We start from the raw sequence: 26,559 nt of genomic DNA, 5'->3' as shown, positions 1-26,559 counted from the left end.
ATACCTGGCACCATTCCCACCTTGAGCCTTGACTAATCCTGGCATCCATCCTCGCACTTAGCATAGATAGGTATCCTTCCACAAGAGCTGTCAAAGTGATTCTTTCTGCTACAGGATATTTAAATCATGGAATGCAACAACTACTCCAATGAAAAAAAGGGTGGTTTTCCTCCCCACAACTATCCTACACTGAGGGACCTGCTATATTTAAGGTACCTTTAGTATTTCTACAGGAGTCACAATCGGAATGTACTGCCAGAAATACAGAGCTCGTTCTTGATAGGGGACATGTAGGAGCAGAGTGACAACCTGACTGATTTCCAGTCCTCAGAAAATCCAGCCCATTAAAATCACCACATATTCTGCAAACCCTGAAGCTGGACTTAATGGCCATCTAACCTCCTGTGTAACCAACTTGATATTTCCAATTTGAAAGTTCTCACTGGGATAATTGTAAATATAAAGTTAATGCTTATTGTTTTCTTTTCACTGGAATATTATTGATGTAGTCTACAGCTTAATTTCAGAGACAACGTCTGGCGCTGGAAAAGCACAGCTGTTCAGGTAGCATCCAAGGAGCAGGAGAGTTGACGTATCGAGCATAAGCTCTTCTTCAGGGATGGGGAGGGTTGGTCAAGGCGGCTGAGTGATTAAGCAGGGGATGGGGTTAGGGGAAAGGTAGCTGGGAATGCGTTAGGTGAAGATGGTGGCTGATGGTGATAGGTCAGAAAGGAGGGTGGAGTAGATAGGTGGGAAGGGAGATGGACAGTTCAAGAGGGCGGTGCCAAGTTAGAGGGTTGGATCTAGGATAAGGTGGTGGCAGGGCAAATGAGGAAACTGATGAAATCAACACTGACCCTGTGTGGTTGGAGAGTCCCAAGGTGGAAGATGAGTTCTTCCTCCAGGCATCGAGTGGCTAGAGTTTGTTAGTGGAGGAGGCCAAGGACTTGCATGTTCTTGGTGGAGTGGGAGAGGGAGTCGAAGTGTTTGGCCACAGGATGGTGGGGTTGATTGGTGCGTGTGGCCCAGAGATGTTCTCTGAAATGTTCTGCAAGTTGGCATCCTGCCTCCTCAATGTAGAGGAGACTATGTTGAGAGCAACGGACACAGTCAATGACGTGTGAAAGTACAGGTAAATCTGTCAGATGTGGAATTTTTAATGTCAAAGGCTCTTTAAAAATTATATTTTATTATTTGAATTAATAGTTTATCTTGATAATTTCTTAGAGATTCTCCTTTATTTAGGCAGTGCTGTGTTGGCACAGAATTAGTGGACTGGATGATTCAGCAGACACCTTGTGTTCATTCCCGCCCACAAGCTGTAGGCATGTGGCAGGTGCTGCTTGAGGAAGGAGTCATGAACCACGGTAACACTGTTATCTGTTGTAATAAATGCTGCATTATTGATATACTGTTAACAAATGTGTAATTCACTTACCGTCCACGTTCTTAGTTGTCAAAGAACCGAGCTATGCAGCAAGGGTAGAAAACATACAGTACTTAATTGAATACAGAGTGTGAAAGTAGAGCATTGCTTTGCTTTGGTTGAATACAGGTTAAATGATGAATGCAGATCAAAGGCATTCAGTACAAACTGGGAGCAAGCATATTCAAGATTGATATGGTACACTTGGCTATGAAGAGTGCTTAATAACTGGAACAATTCACGATAACTTAATCTCTAATCTTTCAAGAGAGTATATCGGCTATGATTTGCTATGATGGGTTTACTATTCATATGGCTCTGCTAAAGGAAGGATAGTATTAACTTGGAGAGGGTTTAGAAAAGATGTTACCAGGACTGGAGGATTTGAGTTATAAGGAGAGGTTGGATAGGTTGGGATTTTCTTTTTCACTGGAGCATAGGAGATTGAGAAGTGACCTTTATGGAGGTCTATAAAATCATGAGCATATGCAAGGTAAGGTGAATAGCAAAGGTCTTTTCCCTAGGATGGGGGATTCAAAACTATGGGGCATAGGTTTAAGGTGAGGGGACAAGATTTGAAAGGGAACAGAGGGGTAACTTTATCAGAGGGTGGTGTATAAATGGAATGAACTGCCAGAGGAAGTGGCGAATGCAACAAATACAAAGGTTTAGAGGGATATGGGCCAAATGCAGGCAAATGCCATTCTTGGGAAATTTGGTTGGCATGGACAAGTTGGACCAAAGGTCTGTTTCCGTGCTGTATAACTCTGACTCTCTGAATTGGATGTGAAGACAAATGTTACTCACCTGTGAACAAAAAAAGGACAAAATACTATGGATGTTGGAAGTCAGAAAGGCAAACACACATCATTGGGGAAAAACTCAGCAGGTCTGGCAGCATCTGTGGAGAGAAAACAGTCAATGTTTTGGATCCAGTGACCCTTTTTCAGAACCCTGTTCTCTCCACAGATGCTGTTAGAACTGCTGAGTTTTTCTAGCAATTTCCATTTTTGTTACTTCTCTCTATTCATCATGCTGATACTATGGAAAACCCTGACTGTGTTTTTAAGACAAATGTTTATTCTTGAATAAAGTTAAGATGTTAATTTAAAAAAAAAAGAAAATTGACTAAAAGCTGGATTTTAATTCTAACTATTTAAACCACTTCTGTTCTAGTGGACCAAGAGCACAGTTTCCAGGACAAGTACCTGTTTTATCGGTTCCGGGATGATGAACAGGAGGGTGTCCCTCCACCCACAGATGAGGAGAAAAGAGAGTGTGAGGAGGAGCTACAAGAAACCATGCTTCTCCTTTCTCAGATTGGGCCAGATGCACACATGAGAATGATTTTACGCAAACAGTAAGTAAAATGAATTAGGCTAACACTCAACTGGTAAGTTGGAATTTTAAATGGAAAACTACCGCTAGTGTTATTTTGTAAATGATAAATCGATATCAAGAAAACTGTTATGATTCTTATTTCCTATTTCACTTTTTAGTAACTTATCTCCATAAGAGATCTCTTGCATTTGATACAGAAGTAGTTAATCATCATGTGCAGATCAAATATGTTTGTTTTGGAAGTTTACAGGAGTTGTTGTCTTTACAAAATCATCTGTTAGAACCCTATAAACAGGGGGAACAAAGCCTGTTCTTTTACCAGGTTCACAGTATATCAAATAAATAAATACATATTGTCTCTTCAGCTTTCCATCTTAAATGTCTTGATGTTTTTCAATCTAGCCCTATGGATCCATAAATTCACACAATTTTTTTAATGATTTGGAAAGGACAACATATTCAACTTTAAATAGTACTAAACAACATGCTGAAATACATATTGCTCTGTGTTTGTGTTTTAAAAACTAACTTATGCATGCTAACATAGTAAACTATATTAAGCGACCAGATTGTGAATGTTGCTTTGTGCTTCAAATAGCTTTTCGTTTAGCTTGAGACCAGAACAAGAGGCATGTATTCCATTGTCACTTGGTCTATGTGTCGTTATCAACTAATATAGTCTTAAATAAATTCACTCTTCCTATTTTTTTTTAATTTGTAGGCCAGGCCAGAGAACTGTTGATGATTTAGAAATCATATATGAAGAATTGTTACACATTAAAGCCTTGTCTCGACTCTCTACCACAGTAAGCCTTTTGATTCCATTTTGACTTTGTAATGGGTTAAGCTTTAATGTAAGAGTTATTATGGTTCACTGATTTTTAGATGGACCGGTGTGCTACAACTCGGAGGTGTGTGCGTGCGTGTATGTCTTTCTTCCAGTGCCCTGTCCTTCTATGTTAATGTTTCTTCTCAATCTAGGGTTCTTTCTTTTTCACTATTGTGTATATTTACTGTTGAATTTTATATGGATAGCATGAACTATGGATTCACTGAGCTCCCTAAATAGACACTGATTGATTAAAACCGGAATAATTAGGTTATGAGGTGTATGGTTGTAATGTGTAACTGTAAATGTTAAGACGTGTAAAGACGGATTGCAGTTCTGTTATTCAACCAGTTGGCTTTCTAAATTAGAGTGGAGTAAAGAATTAGAGCATAATTATCTGCATTTGAAGGACATAAGCTTAAGATAATCAAAGAAATAACTATTCTAGAAGCTATTGTGAAAAATGGCAAAGCACAAATGCAAATTGTTTGTTTGGATGTGATTAATTCCTGATATTCTTGGAGTCTTCACCATGTGACCAATGGAAGAATGTAATAACCATGATTACAGTCTGACCAAAGAGGAAACAAGGTATGAGCATGGTGTTGTCATGTTCAAATATACTAGATTCAAAATCACAAACACTTTGAGCTGGGTGCTTGTCAGTTATACAGTGATGACATTTCGTGTTCTTGGATGCAACCCATGGCAAATATGGTCTGTTAACTGTCCATGATGCATAGCCAGACTATGACTTTTTTGGAATCTATCAATCAGTGGATGCAATATTTCATGGACTTGAACAGATTGTTTAGATGACTGACTGACATAATAAAAGATGGGGATTCCTAAATCTGTACATGTATACTTTGACAGAAAAGCATGAATTAATTTAAATGGCAGTTACAGAACTCCACGGTACAGAGAAAGCATGGTGCTCTGATATGTGAATCACATGAAGTTTGTTTCTAGTTACAGAAAGTGATTAGGAAGCCAAATAGAATGCTATTGTTTATTGCGCAAGGAACAGCACATAAAAGGAGATTTTTGCTACAGTGGTGTGAGGCATTGAGACTACATCTGGAATACTGTACACATTTCCATCACCTTATTTGAGAAAGAATACCAATGCATTAGAAACAGTGCAAAAAAGTTCACTTTACTAATTCCTGGGATGAGGGGGCTGTCCTAAGAAAGTTTGGATAGATTGAACGTGGTTCCATTGGTCATTTTTAAAAGTATTGGAAGTGATCTTTATTGAAAAATTAATATCCTGTGGGGCTCAATGGGATAGATGCTGTGTGAATGTTCCACCTTGTGGTAGAAATTAGAACTAGGGGACAGTTAGAAAATAAGGAGTTTCCCATTGTTGATGGAGATGATTTTTTTTCTCTCAGGAGTCATGAGTCTGTAGGATTCTCTTCCCCAGAGCGCAGTATGGACGGGGACACCGAATACTTTTAAGACAGAGGTAGATAAATTCTTCACTTCGTAAGGAACTCAAAGGTTCTTGAGATAGACAGGAAAGTGGATTTGAGGCCTCTGCCAGATCAGCCCAAGCTGATCAAATAGTGGTGTAGCAATTTGGCCCCAAGCCTAAGTTGCATGCACGCATGTTATTTTGTAATTCCATGAAATATGGCAAGATTGAATAATTTATTGGTATCTTGATGTAATTTCTAGTGAGATATCTATATTAAAGTGAACCTTCTATGAGAAAAGCATAAATGAAACTTTGAACATAAGACAATTATATTCCCAAACCTGTAGATCAGCAGTTTACCCATTAAGAACATAATTATACCTTTGTGAACTTGACCAGAAAGTTGGAGAATTTTAGATGATTTTAGTTGAGGAATCACAGGGAAGAAAATAAGAAAATTAAGGTAAATTTGCACCAATAATTTGAAATAACTTGTCAAATGAGTAATTGTGCAAAAAGATGCAAGTGGATTGATGGTGAGCATGCAAGGCTGACATTGATTTGCAATAAATCAATAAAAGTACAGGTACATGCCTCCAAGTCTGATTGTAAACCTTCCATTGACATGTGACTATAAGAAGGTAATTCCATGAATCTAAAAATGTGGATTTAAAGATGGAAATGCTTCCATTCCAGATTAAATTAAATCTGTTGACCCTAATACATGGGACAAAGTTATAGAAAATTTTGTGGAGAAATTTTGACTTCAGCGCCATCAACATTTCTGGCTAATAGTCAGAGGGAAAACTGAACCTTCAGTCCAACTCGTCCATGCCAAGCAAAACTAATCTGGTCCCATTTGCCCAAACCCCTCCAAACCCTTCCCATTCATATACCTGCCCAGATGCCTTTTAAATGTTACTGTGCCAGCCTCTTCCACTTCCACTGGCAGCTCATTCCACCCATGCATCACCTTGTGTGGAAAAAGTTGCCCCTTAGGTTCCTTTTTCAATCTTTCTTCCCTCACCTTAAACCTATGCCCTCTGGTTCTGGACTCTCCAAAACCAGGGAAAAGACGTTGTCTGTTTATCCCATCCATGTTCCTCATGATTTTATAAACTTCTATAAGGTCACTCCTTAGCCTCTGATGTTCCAAGGAAAACAGCCCCAGCTTATTCAGCCTCTCCCTATAGCTCTAATCCTCCAACCCTGGCAACATCCTTGTAAATCTTTTCTGATCACTTTCAAACTTCACAACATCTTTCCGTCAGGAAGGAGACCAGAATTGCACGCAATATTCCAACAGTGGCCTAACCAATGTCCTGTACAGCTGCAACATGACCTCCCAACTCCTGTACTCAATACTCTGACCAATAAAGGAAAGCATATCAAACGCCGCCTTCACTATCCTATCTCCCTGCGACTTTACTTTCAAGGAACTGTGAACCTGCACTCCAAGGTTTTTGTTCAGCAACACTCCCCAGGACCTTACCATTAAGTATATAAGTCCTGCTCTGAATTGCTTTTCTAAAATGCAACACCTCACATTTGTCGAAGTTAAACCCCAACTGCCACACCTTGGCCTATTGGCCCATCTGATCAAGATACCATTGTAATCTGAGGTAACCTTCTTTGCTGTCCACTACACCTCCAATTTTGGTATAATCTGCAAACTTAGTAACCATATCTCCTATGTTCACGTGGAAATCAATTATGATAACTGACAAAAAGTAGTGGACCCAGCACCGATCATTGTGGCACACCACTGGTCATAGGCCTCCAGTCTGAAAAACAACCCTCCATCACCACCCTCTGTCTTCTACCTTTTGAGCCAGTTCTGTATCCAAAAGGAGAGTTCTCCCTGTATTCCATGAAATCTAATCTTGCTAACCAAGAGGAACCTTGTTGACCACCTTTACTGAAGTCAATGTAGATCACGTCCACTGCTCTGCCCTCATCAGTCCTCTTCTTTACTACTTCAAAAACTCAATCAATCAAGTTTGTGAGATATGATTTCCCATGCACAAAGCCATGCTGACTACCCCAATCAGTCCTTGCCTTTCGAAATACATGTAAATCTTGTCCCTCAGGATTCCCTCCAATGACTTGCCCGCCACTGACATCAAGCTCACTGGTCTATAGTTCCCTAGCCTTTCCTTACCACCTTTTTTCTTAAATAGTGGTAGTCAACCTCCAGTCTTTCAGCACCTCACCAGTGACTATTGATCCAAATATCTCAGCAGGGGACCCAGCAATTACTTCACTAGCTTTCCACTGAGTTCTAGGGTCCTGGCAATTCACAAACCCCGCACTGCCTGGTTCTACTTCCTACCTATTATCCATAACTGTGACTGCCCCAGTCACCCCATTGTCTCAACCTGCTCCTGACCCACCAAACGTATCTCCGCATACCTTGACACCATCCTGTTTCCCCTTGGTTCAGGATCTCGGCACATACATTCAATACACTACTCACGCTCTCCACCTCCTCCATGACTTTAGATTCTCCAGCCCCCAATCCTCATCTTCACCATGGACATCCAGTCCCTATACACATTCATCTGCCATAACGAAGGCCTCCAAGCCCTCCATTTCGTCTCTCACCAACCCAACCAGTACTATTCCACTGACCACATTCATTGAATTGGCTAAATTGGACCTCACCTTCAACAATTTTTCCTTTTGAATCCTCCCAGTTCCTCCCTACCAAAGGAGTAGCCATGAGCACCCATATGGTCCCCAGCTGTGCTGGCCTCTTCGTTTAGTACATGGAACAGTCTAACTTCTGCAGCTACATTTCCCCACCTTTTCCTCTGCCCTATCAATGACTATATTGGCACCATCTCATGCTCCCATGAGGAGGTTGAATTGGTCATCAGCTTCACTAACCACCTTCCTCCTTGATCTCAAGTTCACCTGGACCATCTCGGACACCTCCCTCCCCTTCCTGACCTCTACCTCACCATTTCCGGTGACCGACTCAACACTGACATCTACTTCAAACCCACCAACACCCAGAGCTACCTGGAACATACCATTGCCCAACCTACCTCCTGTAAAAACACAATCACTTATTCCCAATTCCTTCGCCTCTGTCGCATCTGCTCTCAGGAGGACAAATTCCACTTGAGAACATCCCAGATGGCCTCCTTCAAGGAATGCAATTTCCTCTCTCACGTGGCCAATGATGCCCTCCAATGTATCACCTCCACTTCCTGTACCTCTACCCTTGAACCCCACCCCTCCAACAGCAATGAGGACAGAACCCTCTTGGCACTCACCATCTACTCCACCAACCTGCAGATACAAAGTATCTGCCTCCACCATTTCAGCCACCTACAAACAGAGTCCACCACCAGAGAGATTTCCCTCCCCACCCCAACTGCATTCTGCAGAAACCATTCCCTCTGTGACTCCTTTGTTAGGTCCACGCACCCCACCAACCTACCCTCTACTCTCGGCACCTTCCCTTGCCACCACAAGAGGTGTAAAATCTGAGCCCACACTTCCCCCTCACCTCCATCCAAGGTCCCAAAGGATCTGGTAGAGGTTTTCCTGCACCTCCAAGACATGTCATCTACTGTGTCCATTGCTCTTGATGTAGTCTCTCTACATTTGGGGAGATAGGACACCAACTTGTCCTTGGAACATTTCAGAGAACATCTCTGAGGGACACACGCACTGAACAAATCCAGTGCCCTATGGCCGAACACTTCAACTCCCCCCTCCCACTCTGCCAAGGATATGAAAGTCCAGGATCTCTCCACTGCCAGATTCTAGCCACCCGAGACCTGGAGGAAGAACATCTCCTCTTCTGCCTTGGGACTCTCTAACCACATGGGATCAATCTTGATTTCACCAATTTCCACATCTCCCCTGCCCCCACCTTATCCCAGATCAAACCCTCCAACTTTATCTGTTGTACCTGTCCATCTTTTTTTCCCACCTATTTGCTCCATCGTCCACTCTGACCTATCACCACCATCACCTTCCATCTATCGCATTCCCCACCTTTTCCTCTGCCCCATCGATGACTGTATCAGCGCCTTCCCCGCACCCCCAGCCACACCCCTCCTCCCATTTATCTCTCAGGCCCCTTGGGCCTCCCCACATTCCTTATGAAGAATTTATGCTCGAAACGTAGACTCTCCTGCTCCTTGGATGCTGCCTGACCAGCTGTGCCTTTCCAGCACCACACTTTTTGACCCTGGGGATTTATCCACCTTTATGCATAAAGATGAGAGAGAAAGAAAAAAACAATGGAAAGGAAGAAGGAACTTTTTAAAAAAAAAAAACTTGATTTCCAAAGTGAGAAGTCAGGTATTGAGAAGTCAGCTTGAAGCAAAGGACGAAAGAGAATGATTCTGATTCCAAAGACCTATCTAATTTAATGAGAAATCTGTGCATAGTGCCTACGTTTAGAGAGGGTGAAGTTGAAAGCTATTTCCTGTAATTTGTAGGGCAGTTGGAAAGGTGAAGTGACCAAAAGATTTTTGGACCTTTTTTAATGTTACAGAGCCACCTATGTTTGTGGACACTAAAGCAATTTGCAGACTATGAAGCTTCTAACACATAAGCAACTTGATGCTTATCAGTGTCCCCCTGAAGCTTATTAATTGAAACTTTGAACTATAAGAGCAAACTTAATTAGACATTTTGTAGAATTAGCAAGAGAAAGAGATCCTATGGGATCAGTGGGTTTGCTCACTGAAGAAAGAAAAGATTTCAGAATGAGTGAAATCATGACTTGGAATAATTCTGAAATTGTCATCAGTTAGCTCTGAAAACTCATTTAAGTGAGCACTCAGAAGCAGCAAGCCCCATGATATGATATATCTCCAAGTTACACGTGGGGGAATGGTCTCGTGGGAATCAACCAGGAAATTGGAGAAATCAAAAATCTGGAGATGGAAAAGATATTTGTTCTCTGTAACAAATTAAAGAGGCCAGAAATAATAAATGAGCTGAACTGGAACTTAAAATATTTTTAAAATGTCCTTCTATTGTAAAAAAAACAGGACATAATCCAGTTAATTGCTGAAAGTTAAATGGGAAACCAATTGCAAAAGTAGGAACACCTCAGAAATTCTCGGTGTATTGGGAACAGAAAAATAGTACAAGTGGAGCATGTTCCCTCCAAGCTACCAGAGAGTAAGAAGGAACTCACCACTGTCAACAAAATTCTTCCTTAATTATTGCAAAGAGAATCTGACTACTGGAGGTTCCAGTTCAAACTTACAGCTATTTCCTTTTCCTCTAATCAAGGAGGCAAACGTACAAAGACATTGAGGGAAAACAAAGTACTAGAGAAACTCAGCAGGCCTCTCCAAATCCATGAAGAGAGAGACAAAATTGACACTTTGTGTTCAGTGTGACAGAAATATGACTCTTTCATTTCCAAAGATAAGACTCTGGAACAAACTAGCTGGTACAGTGTGTCAATGAAGCTCATTGCAAGCTGGAGTTAATTTCCATTTGAAGGCAATTTATAATCTTTTGGCTCTTAATGATTTCAGCAACTTTAGACATTGAACTCTGTCCTTGATTTTAATATTTTCCCATCTCCCTCCCTTCACCTGCAGTATTTTATTTTCATGGTTTTGCTTCCAAGAGAGCTGACTTATATTCTGCTTTTAACATCACCTTATGATCCAAGTTTTGCCGCTTCTCTGCAACCATTACTGCTATCCCCACCTTTTGTCTGTAACACTTTTGATCTCTAATCTTTCTTGCCCTCCAACCTGCCCCTAGCCTTCACTTCAGTCCTGGTTGCTCCTTCCTACCTCTTGCAACCACACAAATCCCATAGCTTATATGACTTTGCAGCTCAAAAAATCAGCCATATTGGATTCAAAACTCTGTTTTTCTCTATACAGATGCTGCTAGATCTGCTGGCATTTCCCATGCACACTTCTAGTATAAGATCTCCAGCACTGACAGTAATTTCTATTGTTCTAGAGGGGCCAGCAACCATAATTCATTAGTTTTAAAATAGTGATGGAAAAGGATCAACCAGATCTAAAAGTTGAAGTTCCAAATTGGAGGAAGTCTAATTTTGACGATACTAAGCAAGAATTTTCAGAAGCTGATTGGGGGCAGATGTTCACCGGTAAAGGGATGGCTGGAAAATGGAAAGCATTCGAAAATGACATAATGAAAGTCCAGCGACAGTATATTCCTATTAGGGTGAAAGAAAGGCTGATAGGTGTAGGGAAATCTGGATGACTAGAGAAATTTTGCGTTTGGTTAAGAAAAAGAAGAAAGCATGTGTCAGGTATAGGCAGGATAGATCAAGCGAACGCTTAGAGTGTAAAGACAGTATAAAGGAGTATGCTTAAGAAGGAAATCAGGAGGACATGAGAGAGCTTTGGCAAATACAGTTAAGGAGAATCCAAAGGGCTTTTACGAATACATTAAGGACAAAAGGGTAAGTAAGGAGAGAATAAGGCCCCTCAAAGATCAGCAAGGTGGCCTTTGTGTGGAGCCACAGGAGATGGGGGAGACACTTAACAACTATTTTGCATCAGTATTTACTGTGAAGAAGGACATGGTAGATATGGAATGTAGGAAATAGATGGTGACATCCAAACAGACCCCACCGCCAAGGATATATTTCCCTCCTCTCCCCTATCAGAGTTCCGGAAAGACCACTCCCTCTGTGACTCCCTTGTCAGGTCCACACCCCCCACCAACCCAACCTCCACTCCCGTCACCTTTCCCCTGCAACCGCAAGAAATGCAAAACTTGCACCTGCCAAGGACATGCAGGTCATTGGCCGCCTCCATCGGCAGATCATGGCAACACGACGCCTGTAGGAAGAGCACCTAATCTTCCGCCTAGGAACCCTCCAACCACAAGGGATGAATGCAGATTTCTCCAGCATCCTCATTTCCCCTCCCGCCACCTTATCTCAGTCCCAACCCTCGGACCCAGCACCGCCTTCTTGACCTGCAATCTTCTTCCCGACCTCTCCACTCCCACCCTCTCTCCGGCCTATCACCCTCACCTTAACCTCCTTCTACCTATCACATTCCCAATGCCCCTCCCCCAAGTCCCTCCTCCCTACCTTTTATCTTAGCCTGCATGGCACACCTCCCTCATTCCTGAAGAAGGGCTTATGCCTGAAACGTCGATTCTCCTGCTCCTTGGATGCTGCCTGACCTGCTGCGCTTTTCCAGCAACACATTTTTCACATCTTGAAAAATGTCCATATTATAGAGGAGGTGATGCTGGATGTCTTGAAATGCATCTGGATGTGATCAGGTATACCCTAGAACTCTGAGAAGCGAGGGAAGTGATATTTGTATTATTGATAGTCTCAGATGAGATGCCGGAAGACTGGAAATTGGCTAATGTGGTACCACTATTTAAGAAAGGTGGTAAGGGCAATGCAGAGAACTATAGACCGGTGAGCTTGACGTCAATGGTGGGCAAGTTGTGGAGGGAATCCTGAGGGGCAGAATTTACATCTATTTGGAAAGGCACGGACTGATTAGGGATTGTCAACGTGGCTTTGTACATGGGAAATCATGTCTCATGAACTAGATTGAGGTTTTTTGCAGCAGTAACGAAGAGGCTTAATGAGGGCAGAGCAGTTGATGTGATTATATTGACTTCAGTAAGACGTTCAACAAGAATCCCCATAGGAGACTGGTTAGCAAGGTTAGATCTCATGGAATACAGGGAGAACTAGCCATTTGGATACAAACTGGCTCAAAGGTAGAAGACAGGGTCGCGATGGAGAGTTGTTTTTCAGACTGGCCTGTGACCAGTGGAGTGCCACAAGGATCAGTGCTGGAACCAATACTTTTTGTCATTATATAAATGATTTGGATTTGAACATAGGAGGTATAGTTAGTAAGTTTGCAGATGACACCAAAATTAGAGGTGTAGTGGACAGTGAAGAGGATTACCTCAGATTACAACAGGATCTTGATCAGATGGGCCAATGGGCTGAGAAGTGGCAGATGGAGTTTAATTTATATAAATGTGAGGTGCTGCATTTTGGGAAAGCATATTTTAGCAGGACTTATACACTTAATGGTAAGGTCCTAGGGAGTGTTGCTGAACAAAGAGATCTTGGAGTTGTTATGAAGATATGGGTGTACTGTACCTTTTCAGTGTTAAAAGTTAGCATAACTACCTGACACAGCACTAAATGTTCTGAAAAAGATAGAATGTAACATTTGGTCAAGCAACTCGATTAGCTGGTTGCGTGGAGACGACAGAACAAATTCAAATTAGGCCAATCAGTTTAAATTATACCCCCCAAAAAAACAAACTCCAATCAAGTTTGAATTAAGTATATTGACAATGTTAAAAGCCAATGACACAATCTTATGCTTTGGGGGTATAAGACTGGGGAAAATTGAACAGTTGGGAGGAGGACTGCCAAGCCACCGGTATTTGCAGACTGCCTAGAGAATAGCTCTCTGTGACCTGTGAAACAGAAATCCCCAAGAAGAAAAGAAGACCAAGGAAGAGAAGATTTGACACCTGGCTGGTTTTGAAAACTTGAATTTATGGTAAATCTTAATGGGAGGGTTTTATCAGACTAGTATTGTAGAAGGGGAAGGTAAAAGATAGGTTAGAATAAAGAGTTGTAAAGAATTGTTAATTAATTATTCTTTGTTATGTTTAAGAAATAAAGTTAAAATTTTTTACTTTAAATAGATCTTGGCTTCTTGCATTTTCACAGATTACTGCACGGGATAAATCTTTTGTGTTCCTGGTTTAAACTAAGCACCTGGTTTACCCGGTGTTGTAACAGTGCAGGTTCATATCTCCTTGAAAGTAGAGTCACCGGTAGATAGGACAATGTAGAAGGCGTTTGGTATGTTTTCCTTTATTGGACACTGGTATTGAGTACAGGAGTTGGGAGGTCATGTTGCAGCTGTACAGGTTTATTGGTTAGGCCACTGTTAGAATATTGTGTGCAGTTCTGGTCCCCTTCCTATCGGAAGGATGTTGTGAAACTTGAAAGGGTTCAGAAAAGATTTACAAGATGTTGTCAGGGTTGGAGGATTTGAGCTATAGGGAGAGGTTGAATAGGATGGGACTGTTTTCCCTGGAGCGTTGGAGGCTGAGGGGTGACCTTACAGAGCTTTACAAAATTATGAAGGACATGGATAAGGTAAATAGACAAGGACATTTCCCTGGGGTGGGGGGTGTCCATAACTAGATGGGAACGATATAAAAGGGACCTACGGGACACCCTTTTCATGCAGAGGGTGGTGCATGTGTGGAATGGGCTGCCAGAAGATGTGGTGCAGGCTGGTACAATTGCAACTTTTAAAAGGCATCTAGATGGGAATATGAATAGGAAGAGTTTGGAGAGATATGGGCTGGGTGTTGGCAAGTGGGACTATATTAGGTTGGGATATCTGGTTGGCATGGATGAGTTGGACCAAAGGGTCTGTTTCTGTACTATACCTCTGTGACTCTACACAGTATTCTTGGATTTCCAAAAGGCATTTAAAAATGTGCCACACCAAAGATTAATAAATAATACAAGGGTGCACGGAGTTTACAATTGTATATTAGTTTAGTTAACAGGTTGGCTAATGGACAAGAAACAAATAGAGGTAAGTGGGTTATTTTCAAGTTGGAAGGCAATGAATAGTGGAGTGCCCAAAGGATCAGTGCGGGAACGTCTGCTATTTACAATGTGGACAGAAATGAAAATTAATGTCTAGGTTTGCAATGATATAAAGGTAGTGAGAATGTATGTTCTGAGAAGCATGCAATGGGGCTAAAAAGTAAAATATATAGATTAAGTGAATAGGCAACAATAATATCAGGTGGAATATCATTTGGGAAAGTGTATAATTATTCACCTTGGTGTAGGTGTAGAAAAGCAGAATTTTTTAAAAAAGACAAACTTCTAAATGTTAATATTCAGAGGTATTTGGTGTAAGAATACCAAACGTTAGCACATAGAATAAACAAGAAAAAAATAAAGTGGGATATTGCCTTTTACTGCAAGGATTGAAGATCAAGAACAAAGTCCTTACAAAAATTGTGCAGGGCTTTAATCAATTTGATATTGGAATATTGTTAGTTTTGAATTCCATATTTTAGGAAGGATGTGCTTTTGTGTTGGTAATTCAATGAAGGCTCACTAGATTGTGCTTCAATTAAATTGGATTTATGTTCTCTGAGGTTTAACAGAATGAGAGATGATCTATTTGAAATATACAGGACTCTGGCTTCAGAAGGTAGACAGTGAAGTTGTTTCCCTGATCTAGGGAATCTATAGTACAGGGCATTCCTTTTCTGGATTAAGGAATGATCTTCTGAGACTGAAGTAAAAATGAAATCTTTTGGTTGGAGGGTCCCAAGGCAGAAGATGTGGTGTTCTTCCTCCAGTTGTCGAGTGTCTCTGATTTTGTGGTGGAGATGGCCCAGGACTTGCATGTCCTTGGCCAAGTGGGAGGCAGAGTTGAAGTGTTCAGTCATGGGGTGAACCATGTCCTAGCCACACAATGCCTGGAGGAAGAACGCCTCATCTTCCACCTTGGGACTCTGATCCAGTGTGATTGGAATGTCGATTTCACCAGTTTCCTCACTTCCACCCGCACCTTCTTCTACCTATCACATTCCCAGCTGCTTTCCCCCCAGCCCCACTCCCTCCCATTTATCTCTCAGACACCTTGCCTCTCTTCCCTCCCAACTTTCCTGATGATGAGTTCGGAACGTCGACTCTCCTGCTCCTCAGATGCTGCCCGTCTGGCTGTACTTTACCAGCGCGACACTTTTTGACTCAGATCGCGCATGATTTGCAGTCCTCACTTTCTCCTAATTACAAATCCACTCTGAGTGCATGTATATTTTTACAAATTTCACAGAACTAAGTTTACTACACAAAATTCAGAAAAATAGTACTTAGTGGATCTATTAGTTTGCTCTGGAACACCAGCTCATCAGCTGTAGCTGACTGGGCCTTATCTCATGTTTTGTTTTTTTTAAACTGACATCCTTAAGTCTCCTCTGCTAACTCTGTGCTTGGCTGCTAACAATTACTGTTTATTGACTTCGCTAGCTATCACCTCTGGGCGTGGTCAGTGGAAGCTCTGAACTAGTGGTAACAATACAGAAATAGTGAAAGGTTTCAACTTCAGATGGGTGGTGTATGCCCAAAATTCTGATTGGTTTCCTACGGGTGATAGTCATCTTACTGATGTCACTTCCTGTTGTCTTCTGGCTGAGTCTCTAAGACATCAGTCATGTTGAAATGACAGTACCATTCTCCTTTCTCTCACCAGAGAGAAAGAGACAGGTGTATAACTCATGACCTCATTTGGTCATAAAAATTATCATGAAACAAAGCTCATAGAAACCTTCTGTAGTTTATTAAAGGCAAATAATATAAAGTAACAAGGTGCCATTGCAAGATGTACTTTAGAACAAAGTCACAAAAACTACAACTCAAAACACCAACAGAACTTAATTCCAAAAGTAATGCCTATATCACTTAATGCTTTAAAAGGCAGTGATTATATATTCTTTATGTTCTTGAAGTTTTTAAAGATAAGGCAGGAGATGTTTTAGGTTTCAAAAATAGTGTCTCCACCGTAGGCCATAAATGTAGGTTGCATCCAGTACTGTTAGCCTGGGGCCATAAAGGTGTATGGTCAATCTCACCCAACAGGCAGACACAGATACGTAGGGGGTCAAAAAGTGTGATGCTGGAAAAGTGCAGCCAGTCCGGCAGCATCAGAGGAGCTGTAGAGTCGACATTTCGAGCATAAGCCCTTCAGCATTCCTGATGAAGAGCTTGTGTTCGAAACATTGACTCTCCTGCTCTTCTGATGCTGCCTGACCGGCTGTGCTTTTCCAGCACCCCATTTTTTTGACTCTGATCTCCGGAGTCTGCAGTTCTCACTTTCTCCACAGGTAGGTAGAATAATGCTAATGTCCTTTTGACCACAATTCATCAGAATATATCAGTATTTCACTCGCTGACTTGGAGTTCTATTATGTGAAATAATGAACTGTTGATAAATAATCTCTATCCTACAGCTTGTGAAATTCTTCGCACATTTTGGGCTGCAATTGGTGAATAATTCAATCATGTAATCAACATTAATTTTTTAATTTTGAGTTGAAGAAGTCCTTAGAACAGCACTAGTTGTTTGAGCTTTCGAGCATTTAAAAAGCTTCAGATGCCGGGGCTGTCACTGTTTCTGTCTGTGCCTCTGTCTCTTCAACTTTTTTGTATTTCTGAATGTTGTTTACGCTCTCTCCATTATTATTGTGCCTCCATAGTGTATGTCTTAAATACTGTCTCCTGCTTGGCTTAATCACCAAAGGAGGTTTTAAAGAGGTTGGTTTAAGTTACATGGTGCAGATTACAAATCCTTTTTCTCTGGTGTTAAATATAACTGTTACAATAAATAGAATTTATATATTGACAAAACTTGGTGTGAATTGCATTTGTCCTTAACAGCAGTCATTCAGGCAGGATGCTCTTTTTGATGGTCGCATTGGGTTTTATACATTTTTTTTAGGTTTTATGATGGCTTGTGGAAGAGTGAGGAACAATTATCAATGCACTCTTGCTAGTTAAGTTGTTAAAAATCGCAACACCAGGTTATAGTCCAACAGATTTACTTGCAAGTAAACCTATGTAATCCTTTATTCGAAATATTCGGGACCAGCTGGTTTTTGGAATTCAGAATTTTTGAATTTCAGAGTAAATGCTGACAGTTCAATGGTGAAATTTAAAAAAATCGTACTGAAGAGCAGACTCACTGAGTAATGGGTCCTGAGACAGAATTGCTGTCTACCCCCCCACCCCCTCAGCGTGACATGCATCAAGTGGATGTGGAGTTGGATTAACTGTTTGCACGCCAAATAACCTTGTTAATGGGATAAAAACATCACACAAAAAACCTTTTGGATTTTGGAGGATTTCGGATAAAGGTTGTCTACCTGTACTAGTGTTTGTTTGCATTTTGAACCTTTTTTAATTTTTTGTTGTTGTGTTGTTTGTTCTAGGTAAAGCGAGAGCTTGCTGGTGTTTTGATATTTGAATCTCATGCCAAAGCAGGGACAGTGTGTAAGTAATCAAACCAATCCAAATGGATTGGAGCTTTAACAAAATAAATATTAAATCTGATCAGTTTAAAGTCTTTGGCTAAGTTTTCCAGGCAAAACAACCAATTTAATTATGAGAGGCTAATTCATAATTGTGTTATAAAAGGACCTTTTAGGGAAAGAATAAATATTCATTAAAAGTTCTCTCCATTAAAAATGCATTTTAATCCAAAACTGGAATCTTAATTGTTAAGCAAAGGAAAGGCTGAAGGATACATTAGCTGTGATAAACTAGAAAAACACATTAAAAGGCATGACTGTAGACTGGCATTTGATTAAAATAAAGAATTAATATAGTTTACAACAAGCAATCATTCCTTTAAGGCACAAAAATCCAACAGGAAAGATAAATAAACTGGAGCAAACAAAGGGAGTTAAAAATAGCATTAGATCAAAGGGAAGGACATAAAAGGCTTAAAGGGGAGACAATGGCCTATTGGCACTACTACCATACTATTAATGAAGAAACTCAGTTACTGTTCTGGGGATCCAGTTTAAATCCCATGGCAGCAGATGGTAGAATAAAATGAAAAATAAAAAGGGAAATTAACAAATAAAAAAATCTGGAGTTAAGAATCTACAGCTGACCATGAAACTATTGTTGGGAAAAGTCCATTTGGTTCACTAATGTCCTTCAGCAATCTGCCATCCTCAATGGGTCAGGCCTGCCTGTGACTCCACACCCACAGCAATGTGGTGACTCTCACTGCCCTCTGGGCAATTAGGGATGGACAATGAATACTGGCCTTGCCAGCGATGTCCACATTCTGTGAATTAATTAAAAATAACGTTGCCAAAAAATGTAGTAAACTTGAGGTTTGGGGGCAATTTAGAATTCAACAAAAGACGATCACAAGACTGATAAAGGTATAGAGTACAAATGAAGAGTAGGAAGATACATAAAAACAGACTGTGTGAAATCTTCTCTCGGTATGTTAAAAGGAAAATATTAACATTAACAAATGGGGTTCCATTACAGACCGAATATTTCATAATAGGAAATACGGAGAAACCAAATTTTTAAATTAAAACAAAGAATTGCCGATGCTGGAAATCTTAAACAAAAACAAATTTCTGGAGAAACTCAGCAGGTTTGTCAGCTGGGAAGAGAGAACAGTCACTGTTTCAGGTCCTAGATTAGAGTGGTTCTGGAAAAACACAGCAGGTCAGGCAGCATCCAAGGAGCAGGGAAATTGACGTTTCAGGTCCAGTGATCCTTCAGAATGGAGCGAAGTAAGTCTCTGCTATCAGGGGTTAAAATACAAGAACCTTGAAAGGCTAAACAGCCTGCATGATTAGTACAGACATCTACAAACATTCATTCCTTCCAACATGGCTCCGTATCAGCAGTGTATACATCTGTAAGACGCAATGAGGAAGTTTACCAAAGCTCCTTAAACACCACACCAAACCCATGACTACTTCCATCTCGAAGGGCAAAAGTAGCAGATTCATGGGAGCATCAGCCATCTGCAAGTATCCCTCAAAACCACTCATCTTCCTGCCTTGGAAATGTATTGATGCTCCTTTGGTCAAAATTCTGAAATTCCCTCCCTGATGCTATTATGAGTCTACCTACAGCACATGGACTGTTGTGGTTAAAAAGGCAGTTCACCATCACCACCTTAAGGGCAATTTGGGATGGGCAATAAATGCTGACCCAGCCAGTGATACTCTCATGAGTAAATTTTAAAAAATACTAGAAATAATAGGGAGGGAATAGACAGAATGGAAATCTGAAAATAAATGAGTATTAGTTGAAAGCAGTATTGATAAAATTAATGGGATTCGAAGTTGACAAAGCTCAGGATCCAATTATCTTCTTTCCAAAGTGTCAAAGGAGGTGGTCTTGGAGGTAATGGATGCATCTTTCCAAATTATTCATTTTGAATGTTGTAAATGTAACCCCACCTTTTTTTTTTAAAGTGAGCGAGAACATGGGATTCGCAAACCTGTTAGTTTGACATTTGCAGTAGAAATGATTTTGAATCTGCAATGAAAGATGTGAGAACTGATCACTTGAAGCTTAATTTTCCCTTCCGAGGTTAGGAAGGTGGCAAGAAGGGACAACTAAATGAGCAAGTTGGTCTGTTGTGATACTCCCTTTCTTGCTTTTTCAGCAACAATGTGTTAAGCAAGAAGATCCATGGGTAACCTTTTTTCAATGCCACCAATTAAGTGGTGAATTAACAAACACTTAAGGACTTCAACTCACCAATGGCTCAATTAGCCACCTTCCCAGCAAGGGGTCCTGCTTGCCAGCTTGGTTGGGAGGAGCCGTCAGATCAAATACAGGGGAATGTGGATATCCAATAAAGGTGAACTCCATGCTCTTGCCTTCAACTCCCTTGACCCCATGATGTTTGCAGATCAGGCTATTTCGGCCCCTTGTAGCTTTCAACTCCAGTCTCCAGTCTCTTGTCTATAATCGTCCCTGAAATCATCCACCCCCCCACCTACTGCACAGATCAAAAGATCAGGGTCTTCAATAATAATAATCTTATTGGGCTGAGTCAACATGGACTTAATCATAGAGATATACAGCATGGAAACAGACCCTTCGGTCCAACCCGTCCATGCCAATCAGATATCCCAACCCAATCTAGTCCCACCTGCCAGCACCCAGCCCATATCCCTCTAAACCCTTCCTATTCATATACCCATCCAAATGCCTCCTAAATATTGCAATTGCACCAGCCTCTGCCACTTCCTCTGGCAGCTCATTCCATACAAGTACCACCCTCTGCGTGAAAAAGTTGCCCCTTAGGTCCCTTTTTTATATCTTTCCCCTCTTACTCTAAACCTATGCCCTCTAGTTCTGGACTCTCCGACCCCAGGGAAAAGACTTTGCCTATTTACCCTATCCATGCCCCTAATGATTTTGTAAACCTCTACAAGGTCACCCCTCAGCCTCCGACACTCCAGGGAAAACAGCCCCAGCCTGTTCAGCCTTTCCCCATAGCTCAAATCCTCGAACTCTGGCAACATCCTTGTAAATCTTTTCTGAACCCTTTCAAGTTTCACAACATCTTTCTGATAGGAAGGAGACCAGAATTGCACACAATATTCCTACAGTGGCCTAACCAATGTCCTATACAGCCGCAACATATCCTCCCAACTCAATATTCTGACCAATAAAAGAAAGCATACCAAACTCCTCCTTCACTATCCTATCTACCTGCGACTCCACTTTCAAGGAGCTATTAATTCCTTGACGAATTTGAGGGCTTTTTATGAATGTTACTAGCAGGGTAGATAAGGTGGAACTAGTGAATGTAGTGCATTTTGATTTTCAGAATGCTGTCAGTAAGGTCTGACATGGAAGGTTAGTAAACAAAAAGAGGACGTGAAACGGCCTTATAAACAGCACAGTTTGAGGATTGATTAACAGGAAGAAAACAGTAGGAATAACTGGTTATTTCTCAGGTTGGCAGGCTGTGACTAGTACTTGGGCCCCAACTGTTTACAATCTATAGGATTGATTTGCGTGTGGGAACCAAATGTAATAATTCCCAATTTGCAGATGACCCAAAGCCATGTGGGAACGAGTGTCGTTAGGTTAATCCAAAGTGGATTTTTGGACGGGTCGAGTGAGTGGACAAGCGTAGGGAACATATTGGACAAGTATGAAGTTATCCCCTTGGTAGGAGAAATAGATGTGCAGAATACTTTTTTAAATGGGAAGAGGTTGGAAAGTGTTGGTGTCCAAAAGCACCATGGTGTACTTGTTTATAAGTCATTGAAAATAAACATGCAGGTGCAGCAGTTAGGAAAGTAAATGGTATGTTAGCCTTTACTGCAAGAAGGTGCTAAGTACATGAGAAAACATGTCTTGCTTCACTTGTGTTAAGCCTGGATGAGACTATACCTGGAGTATTATGTACAATCTTGGTCTCCTTACCTAAGGAAGGATTGACAGAGAGGGAGTGGAGCAGATATTCACCAAACTGATCCCTGGGATGGCAGGGCTGTCCTAGGAGGAGAGGTTAAGGAGACATTTTTTATTTGTTCATGGGATGGTGGCATTACTGGCCAGGCCAGCATTCATTGCTCATCCTTCACCGCCCTGAAGAAAGATGATGAGCTATCTTTTTGAGCATTTGCAATTCTTGGAGTGTAGAAATACCCACAGCTATTAGGAAAAGCGTTCCAGGATTTTGACCCAGCAGTAGTCTGATATATTTCCAAGTCTGGATGATGGATAACAGAGAGAGGAACATAGGCCTTTCCCATCATCTGCTGCCCTTGCCCTTCCAGGAGGTAGAGGTTGTAGGTTTGGAAGGGGCTGTCAAAGGAGCCTTGGTGTGTTACTGCAGTGCATCTTATTGATGGTACATACTGCTGCCACAGTGCCTCAGTAGTGAAGGGAATGAATGTTGAAGGTTGTAGATGGGGAACTAATCTTCTGTGGTTGGAACTGAGTGCATTCCATCTGACAACCTGACTTGTGCTTTGAAGATGATGGACACACTTTGGGGAGATGGAATGAGTTGCTTGATATAGAATCTTTAGCTATACTTGTAGCCACCATATTGATTTGGCTGGTCCAGTTGAGTTTCTGGTCAATGACAATCCCCATTTACCAATGTCGTGAGGGTTCAGAATTGGTAACAATATTGAATTTGAAAGGGTAATGATTAGATTCTCTCTTATTAGAGAGTCATTCCCTTGCCCTTGTGTAACACGAATATTATTTGCCACTTATCAGCCCAAGCCTGATTGTTTCCCAAGTCCCACTGCATATGGGCACATACTGCTTCACTGTCAGAAGTTGCAAATTACACTGAACATTGTTCAATCATCACCAAACATTCCCACTTCTGATCTTATGAAAGGAAGGACATACAAGCAGCTAAGATAGTTGGGTCTAGAAACTAGCCTGAAGAATTGTATTCCCTAGAGTTTAAAAGAAAGAGGATGATCTCATTGATAATTAAATGTTTTTAACCAAGAATAAGGACCAAGGCACTTAGGACTGAGGTAAGGAAGAATTTCTTCACTGATTATAGTGAATTTTTGGAATTCTTTTACCTCATTGGGTTGGGGTAGATTGAGCATATTCTAGATAGAGACCAATAAATTTCTTGGTGCTAAAAACATCAAGATATTTGGATGGCACAGGAAAATGGTGTTTGGTAGATGATGAGCCATGATCAAGAATAGCAGAGCAAGCTGAAGGGGCTCAATGGCTGACTCCTGGTCTGTGGCCCCACGACTGCCAAACACTTATAGGAGCTCACTTCTGCAAAATGATGTAAATGTATGGTTCACTAATCCCAAATAAAAACAAATAATGCTGGAAGTGCTCAGCAGGGTATGCAGTGAGGAAAAAAAGTAAATGTTTCAGACCAACAGCCTTTTTTCATTTCATCCTTTGTAAATAGTAGAAAAAAATTGACATCAATCCAATTTAATTTAATTTTTTTGGAGCTGGAAAAAGCACAGCATGTCAAGCAGCAGGAGAGTTGACATTTCAGGCAGGAAGTTTCATCAGGATCCCAACCAGAAACATTGACTCCCTGCTCCTCTGCTGCTTGACCTGTTGTGCTTTTATCAGCTTCATACTTTTGACTGACTTTCCAGCATCAGCAGTCCGCTCCGAGTCAGTGTGGAGCTCGCCAAAGCACAGCAGGTCAAGGAGTAGGGAGTCAATGTTTCGGGTTGGGATCCTGATGAAATTTCCTGCCCGAAATGTCGATTCTCCTGCTCCTTTCATACTGCTTGATCTGCTGTGCTTTTTCCAGCTCCACACTTTGACTCTGACTTTTCAGCATCTGCAGTGAACACTAACTCCTTGTATAGAGGTGATAAATGCACAAGTGATTAAGCATTGACATAAGGTGTTAATTAGCAAACTGATTAAGTATTGTATATTTTCCTGCTATCTTACTATTAATTACAACCGCAATGAAGATTTTCACTTCATGTATAGTGGGCCAGCATTGTTCTGATATAAACTATATTTTCTTGCCTTCAAGAATTTTAATGATGTAAATATAAAATGAGAAATTCTGTTTTATTATCATGATAGATCTATATTTCTCAAATATACTGAGTTTCTGCAAAGCATAGCAGCAAAGCAAATTTTCAGAGCTTCTCGTGCACAATGTTTTGCATTTACTTTGTAATAACTTAAAAGTTAACTGCTTTGACAGTTTTGTGCAGCTGAAATAGGATGATTGTTGCTTTAATATTTATACAGTGTTTAATCAAGGAGAAGAGGGCACTTCATGGTATATTATCCTCAAGGGCACAGTGAATGTTGTTATCTATGGCAAGGTACAACTTCCAATTTTTCAACTTTTATAGCATGTGTGAGGAATCTCGGGACTACACAATTATGATTTTAGGAATATTTGAAAGGAAATTTAGCAGTACTAACACTAGTGAAGGTCTTGCAAATTGTTTTGTAGATGGTATCTTTTAAATATTGTTATCTATTAAAACTGAGATGCGTACAATCTTGTTCAAGCCTTCTTGTACATAATTAACCATAGCAAATTTATAATCACTTTAATTCTCATCAGCAGTTAAAATTTAAATGAACCTAGTATTTGCACATCGTATTTTACTCGATGTAAAACATCTTTTCATTAAGTTTACAAGAAATCCAGGAAAGTTGTATGCGTTTCTCATTGACTGCAAAGTGATAAAGGTTTGTAAGTTCATAATCATAAATGACTTTGATCTAATATTGCAGGGAGTAGTCTGTACATTACAGGAAGGAGATGATTTTGGAAAGTTGGCTTTGGTGAATGATGCTCCAAGAGCAGCCTCCATAGTACTTCGTGAGGATAATTGCCAGTTTCTACGTGTAGATAAAGAAGATTTTAACAGAATCCTTTGCGTAAGACACTCTCTCATAATAACTTGCATTCAGAATCTTAGTAAGAATATCTTGTAAAGATTTGATAAAGGCATTCACCTGTTCTGAAAGGTTCAGATAATTATTAACCTCGTGTTACATAACATTTAAGGGTGAAACCATTGTGAATCAAATACCTTACTATTTTCATCAAAAATGTTTTCAAGTATTGTACTTCATAGTTTCAAGGGGCCATGTGTTTTAATTTTGGCATGTAGTTTCTAATTGTGATGCTAGTTCTTAGTGTTTGCAGAATTCATGCTTTGTGCAAAAAAATACTTTTGGCAAGAAGAATACAAGAACTGAATATTAATCAAATGAAGAAAGCTGCAGCAGAGGGATTTGGGAGCACCCATCGCCATGGGTGGCCGTGGCTGACGAGGGAAGTTAAGAAACATATAAAGTTAAAAGAGAAAGAGTGTAACATAGCAAAGATAAGTGGGAAAACGGAGGACTGGGAAGCTTTTAAAGAACAACAGAGGATTACTAGAAGGAAATACGCAGAGAAGAAAATGAGGTATGAAGGTAAACTGGCCAAAAATATAAAGGAGGATAGTAAAAGCTTGTTTAGGTATGTGGAAGATTAAAATTGGGCCCTTGAAGACACAAACAGGGGAATATATTACGGGGAGCAAAGAAATGGCAGAAGAATTGAATTAGTACTTCAGATCTGTGTTCACTGGGGAAGACACAAGCAATCTCCAAGCTAACAGTGGCTGAAGGACCTGAACTGCAGGGAATTTATATTTGCCAGGAATTGGTGTTGGAGAGACTGTTAGGTCTGAAGGCTGATAAGTCCCTGGGGCCTGATGGCCTACATCCCAGGGTATTAAAGTTGTGGATGCGTTGGTGATTATTTTCCAGAGTTCGATAGATTTGAGATCAGTTCCTGTGGATTGGAGGGTGGCTGATGTTGTACCACTTTTTAAGAAAGGTGGGAGAGAGAAAGCAAGAAATTATAGACCAGTTAGTCTGACTTCAGTGGTGAGAAGATGCTGGAGTCTATTATAAAAGGATAAAATTACGACACAATTGGATAGCAGTAACAGGATAGGTCAGAGTCAGCATGGATTTATGAAGGGGAAATCATGCTTGACTAATCTTCTGGAATTTTTTGAGGATCTAACTCTGAAGATGGACGAGGGAGACCCAGTAGATGTAGTGTACCTGGACTTTCAGAAAGCTTTTGATAAAGTCCCACATAGGAGGTTAGTAAGCAAAATTAGGGCGCATAGTATTGCGGGCAAAGTACTAACTTGGATTGAAAGTTGGTTGGCTGACAGGAAACAGTAGTGATAAATGGCTCCATTTCGAAATGGCAGGCAATGACCAGTGGGGTACTATTTGGATCAGTACTGGGATCGCAGCTTTTAATTTGCTGATGATACTAAGCTGGGTGGCAGAGTGAAATGTGAGGAGGATGTTAGGAGATTACAGGGTGACCTTGACAGATTAGGTGAGTGGTCAGGTGCATGGCAGATGCAGTTTAATGTGGATAAATGTATGGTTATCCACTTTGGTGGCAAGAACAGGAAGGCAGATTACAACCTAAATGGAATCAATTTAGGTAAAGGGGC

General features: G+C 40.8%; 1 protein-coding gene across 3 annotated transcripts in view; it reads left to right on the top strand.

Annotated features, from left to right (window-relative positions):
• rapgef4a (Rap guanine nucleotide exchange factor 4a) overlaps positions 1-26,559 on the top strand; it is a 291,278-nt gene that overhangs the window by 175,015 nt on the left and 89,704 nt on the right. For all 3 annotated transcript variants that reach the window (XM_043693617.1, XM_043693619.1, XM_043693618.1), the window contains 6 exons: positions 1,246-1,367; positions 2,603-2,786; positions 3,489-3,573; positions 18,019-18,079; positions 24,320-24,396; positions 24,818-24,964. In XM_043693617.1, the coding sequence (XP_043549552.1) occupies positions 1,246-1,367; positions 2,603-2,786; positions 3,489-3,573; positions 18,019-18,079; positions 24,320-24,396; positions 24,818-24,964 (676 nt within the window). The remainder of the gene's footprint in view (positions 1-1,245; positions 1,368-2,602; positions 2,787-3,488; positions 3,574-18,018; positions 18,080-24,319; positions 24,397-24,817; positions 24,965-26,559) is intronic.

Source organism: Chiloscyllium plagiosum, chromosome 7 (genome assembly GCF_004010195.1).
Source record: "Chiloscyllium plagiosum isolate BGI_BamShark_2017 chromosome 7, ASM401019v2, whole genome shotgun sequence".
NCBI classification, from domain to species: domain Eukaryota; kingdom Metazoa; phylum Chordata; class Chondrichthyes; order Orectolobiformes; family Hemiscylliidae; genus Chiloscyllium; species Chiloscyllium plagiosum.
This window is presented reverse-complemented; position numbering and strand designations above follow the sequence as displayed.